This window comes from Dasypus novemcinctus, chromosome X, assembly GCF_030445035.2.
Source record: "Dasypus novemcinctus isolate mDasNov1 chromosome X, mDasNov1.1.hap2, whole genome shotgun sequence".
NCBI lineage: Eukaryota > Metazoa > Chordata > Mammalia > Cingulata > Dasypodidae > Dasypus > Dasypus novemcinctus.
The window spans coordinates 18,423,283-18,428,009 of record NC_080704.1 but is presented as its reverse complement, the minus strand read 5'-3'; the positions used below and the strand labels follow the sequence as shown (position 1 = coordinate 18,428,009).

At 65.0% G+C, this 4,727-nt stretch overlaps 1 protein-coding gene across 1 annotated transcript; it reads right to left on the bottom strand.

The window, feature by feature from the left end:
* Window positions 1-202: 202 nt before the first annotated feature.
* LOC131277256 (melanoma-associated antigen B4-like) lies at window positions 203-2,883 on the bottom strand. Its single transcript, XM_058291967.1, has 2 exons — window positions 2,753-2,883; window positions 203-1,595 (listed from the first exon to the last, which is right to left on the bottom strand). Exons 1-2 carry the CDS (start codon window positions 2,881-2,883, stop codon window positions 203-205), a joined length of 1,524 nt encoding a protein of 507 aa, XP_058147950.1.
* Window positions 2,884-4,727: the final 1,844 nt, after the last annotated feature.

Below are 4,727 nucleotides of genomic sequence, written 5' to 3'. Positions count from 1 at the left end.
TATGCAAAAAGCTGACAAAGGGCAGTAAATGTGTGAGTCATTTCATGCATCAACTTCAACTGCAAATCTAAACGAAAAAATCTCTATGCTACTTATGTATACCCGCAACACAAGGAAGCTAGGCGCGGGGCCTGTTCCAGCCAGGGCACTGCTTGCAGCTTCGCAGGCTGGCAGCCCCAGTCAACCTGAGTGAAAACCTGCCTCAGACCTGAGGGTGGCAGGAGCTGCTGGCGGCCTGGCTGGGCTGGGCCTGCGCCTTGGCCTTGGCGGTAGCACCAGCCCTGGCCGCAGCGCGGGCTTGGGCCCTCTCTTCCTCGTCCTTCAGAGCCTCTTCGTAATGGGAGTGGAAGGCACTGGGCACGGTATCGTTGACCTTGGCCAAAAACTCTAGCACTTTCATCTTGCTGGTCACAGCGTGGGCCCTGGGGCCCCACAGGAACTCATAGCGTGGAGGGCTGCTCTGAGCCACCTGCCGGTACTCCACGTACTTTTCGCGCACCAAATCTCGGGTGATGAGCTTCCAGGGATCCCCGAAGATGAAGTGCCTCCTCCCCTTGTAGACGCCCAGCAAACTCAGGAACTGCCAGATCTCCTCCTCGGGGGCGCAGTTGCCGTTCAAGAAGATCACCCCCAGGAGCGGCAGCAGGAGGCCGTTCCTCGGCAAGCCCCAGCCGCCGCTCAGATTGGTTTCGCTGGGATCCAGCTTGCTGACCAGGAGGTAGGACTGCGCGCTGGCGTCGTGCTCCTTCAGGTCGAGGCCAAACACCAGCTCCAGGCGCTCAGAGCACATCCTGAGGATCTCCGGAAACTGCTCCTTGTACTTCCTGCGGATGAGCTTCAGCATGTCGGCCTTCAGGATGGGCTGCTTCAGCTTGTACTTGTTCAGCAGGAACTGCAGCACCAAGGCGGCCTTCCTGGAGAGCGGGTCTCGGCGAGAGTGGCGGGTAGCGCCCCACGTCTGGAGGGGGCTGCACGTCTGGGGAGAGCTCCACGTCTGGAGGGAGCGCCACATCTGGGGGGCGCTGCACGTCTGGAAGGAGCCCGTGGCCTCGGGGGAGCCCAGGGCCTCAGGGGAGCTCAGGCCCTCAGGGGAGCCTGGGGCTTCAGGGGAGCCCGTGGCCTCGGGGGAGCCCGGGGCCTCAGGGGACCCCGGGGCCTCAGGGGAGCCCAGGGCCTCAGGGGAGCCCGGGGACTGAGGGACGCCCGGGGACTGAGGAGAGCCCGGGGCCTCGGGGGACCCCGGGGACTGAGGGGAGCCTGGGGCCTCGGGGGAGCTGGGCCTCTCAGCCTCTTCCTCAGCTCTGGGACCAGAGACCACCGCAGCCAGGGTGAGGGGCGACAGGGACCTCGGAGGCTCCTCAGGATGGCCAGCAGCAGGGGAGCTCTGCGGGGACCCCCCAGAAACGGCAGAGGGGGAGGATGGAGCCTCCTCTTTCACCTCCACAGAGGCCTGAGCCCCGTGGGGACCCTGGGTCTCCTCTCGGGCCTGGCGGCATTTCTCCCGGTAGCGGAGCTTACTCTTCTGACTGCGAGGCATGATGGGCCTGGTCAGGGACAGCAGCAGGAGGGAAGGAAGCAGGCAGATGAGGCAGGCCCTGGAGGAGGGAGGACGAGAGGGTGAGAGCCCCTCCGGCAGGGACAGACCCGCAGGGCTTGAAGTCTGGAGGGAATGCGCCGGCGGGACCCTGCAGAGGAAGCTCGAGTGTGCCTGAGGCTCGGCCTGTCTGCCCTGTTGGGGACTTACGGGGGTGACCACGGGGCTGGCAACGGGGACCCTTGTTTTAGGGTGGGGGAGGGCCCCTGCCTTCCCATCCAGCCCCAGCAGATGGACTGTGGGCAGCTGGGCCCTGCCCACCCTGCTGCTCTCAAGCTGACACCTCTCAGCTTGGGACCCGCCAGAGAGAAGGGAAGGGATGCCCCAGGCCCCACGCGGGCCGCGCTGCCCAGGGCTGAAGCTCCGTGGGACCCCTTCTGCCCTGGGCTCTTGGGTTCCTCGGTAGTCACTCAGGGCCTCCCCTTAGTGCCTCACTTCTTAGACCCCCTGAGGAAGAAGGGAAGGGCGGGGCAGCCCGAGGCCTCTGCGGGGCCTCCGATGCGGGCCACAGGGAGGGGTGCGGTGGGTGCCTGCTGCCCTGGGGAGGGCGGTCCCCCACCCTTCAGGGTCATTGCCCTGACTCCCGGCACATGCTGGGAATCCTCAGCTCCTGGTCTGGGGCCCTCCCATCCCAAACAGGTCCTCACTTCCCTGAGACCTCAGAGGAGGAAGGAAGCGCCAGCTGCGCCCGGCCACCCCTGTTCCTGGACTCCCTGGACTGGGAGCAGGGGTTGGACTCCCCAGGCACCCACTGTCCTGGGATTGGGGCTCCTTTAGTCCTGCCCTCGGGGACGATCTGGGACTCCTCCTGCAGCCCACCTGAGGCTTCCCGCCTGGGACCATGACCCTCACCTCCCTGAGTGGCCAGGCCTGGAAGTTAGAAGTAAACCCCACTGGCTGTCCCAGCTGGGCTTCCCAGGGCTGCGAGGGGGCAGCACTTTGTGGGGCCGTCTATGCTGGAGGGAGGCCAGGGGGCTCTGCTCATTCTACTCAGAAGCCCTAAGTTGCCTCATCTGGCCACATCTGCTCCTGGCCTCCCAAGGCTGACAGGAGAGGGAGGGATCTGTGGCTCCCACTGTTACGGGCTCGGTGGTCTCCTCAGTCGTCAGCGTCCTCACCTGGCCTCCAGCAAGCTCTGAAAGCCCCCCTTCTGCTGACCTGAGGCTGCCCCCTTCCACCAGGCTCCCCACCTCCCTGAGATGGCCGCGGAGACGTGCGCGAGACTCATCCTGTCCACACGCCCGGGTCTGCCCGGCCGACGGCAGGGGCGGGCTCCGCACAGCCTGCATGGCCACGCTGCCCTCTCCCGCGGGCCTGGTATGGACTAGGCCCCTCCCTCTGCTGATCGGGGCCTCTCTCTCTAGTCCTGGCGCTTCTCATCTCTGGGACGCCTCTGCCCCCGCGAATGAGCGGCACCTCAGCCTGACGGCCTTGGCTCCCAGGGCCAGGAGCAGAGGCAGAGCTTGGTACCTCGTCCTCTGTGCTGGGCTGGGGGATCCCTCATTCCTCATATAGCATTTCCCCCTTCATCCAGCCAGGGCCTGGGGCTCCCCACTCTGCTCAACTGGGCGTCCAGCCCTTAAACGCGGCCTTCATCTCCCTGAGACCGTCCGGGCTGAAGTCAGGGTCAGGGGAGCCCTTCGACTTCTCGCCGGGTCTCCCGGGACTAAAGCAGAAGAGGGGCTCAGAGCCGCCCTCTCCACTGTGGGGTGGGCGAGTGGCTCCCATTTCCTCACTCAGTGTCCCACCCTGACACCTCATCGGTTCTGGGACTCCATCCTAGGCTGTCGAGGCCATGCTCCTCGCACCAAGCGTCTCACATCCGGGGCCTTAGAGCCGGAAGTCGGGAAAAGCCACACTTCCTGCCAGGGCTGCTTGGGGCCCACGAGGCCCGACGGCAGGGGCGAGGCCCGGGGCACCCACAGTTCCCCAGCAGGTGCTCCCCTCCCTCAGCCCTCACTCAAGGTTCTGATCTTGGCCCCGCGTAGGGCATGGAATTCCTCACTACTGAAGGCCTCAGAGGAAGGCCTGCCTCCTGGAGCCCCGAGCGGAGGAAGGCGGGACGCCATGCTGCACGCCATGTGGCACCGCCATTGTCTGGGGCCTGCCAAGCCGAGCAGTAGGGGCCGGGTTCTGGGAAGTCGCCTCCTTAGCACTCACGACCCTCGCCAGGGCCCCAGTTAGGGTCGACGCCCCCTCCCTCTGCAGACTCGGGCGACTCTTCCAAGGCCCACCCTTCCCTGCGGCCTCCAGACAGGAGTCGCCCCCCGGCGAGCGCTGCTGGGGCCGCCCGGGGTCCACCAAAGAGGCAGGACTTTGTGGGCCCCTTTGTTGCGGGTGGGGTGATCCCTTCCCACTTTCAGGGTCCTCACCTTGGCACCTGATGCGTCGTGAACCGCCACCCTCCGCTGACGTGAGGCCGCAGTCAGACGCCCCACTTTCTGGACCCTCCCAAGCGGAAGCAGGGGGGCCACATCCGGCTTAGGGGGTTCGGGTCCTCCCAGGGCTGACAGCGGGGACGGGGTTTTGCACAGCGCCCTCTTGTGGACGGGCTCCCTCGTTAGCGCTCAGGGGTCTCATCTGCAGTTCCTTTCGGTCCTCGGTTCCCCCCCCCCACACACACACACACAGAACTGGGGCCGTTTCCACGAGACTAAGATCCCCCCTTCCTGTAGAGACCGTCCAGGGGAAGGATAGGGACAAAGACTCAAGACAGAAGAGGTAGACCTTAGACCCCGACGTGCCCGTTCCCGTGACCCCTAAGGCAGGGGGGGCGGTGCTCCCCTGACAGCCCTGTCTCGGGCTCTCCAGGCCTGAGAGCTTCCCTTTCCTTTGGGGGGTAAGTCTCCCCACTCCTCCTGCCTGGGGCCCTCATCTACGCTCCTCTCTCTCTCTTTGAAATAAAGACTTTATTAAAGGGATCTGAACTGGTGGCGCAGTTTATGTAAAGCTGTTGCTTCCACACTTGGGGGGCCCTGCTCCCGTCTCTTTCATGCAAAGCTTCCTGGGAAAGGCACCATGGCTCCCGACTCTTGACCACTCTCCCTCCTGCCCAGGGTGCAGATGACAGGTTATGTCCCAGGACTGCTGTGAGATGGGCCAGGACAGGAGCGGGGTGGGGTGGGGGCTAGTG

Excerpts from the sequence above, each read along its gene's own strand:
- LOC131277256 (XM_058291967.1), bottom strand. The coding sequence starts at position 2,883 with ATGCAGGCTGTGCGGAGCCCGCCCCTGCCGTCGGCCGGGCAGACCCGG. Across the intron at positions 1,596-2,752 it reads GTGGAAGGGGGCAGCCTCAG|GGCCTGCCTCATCTGCCTGC; the intron begins GTCAGCAGAAGG and ends TCCCTCCTCCAG.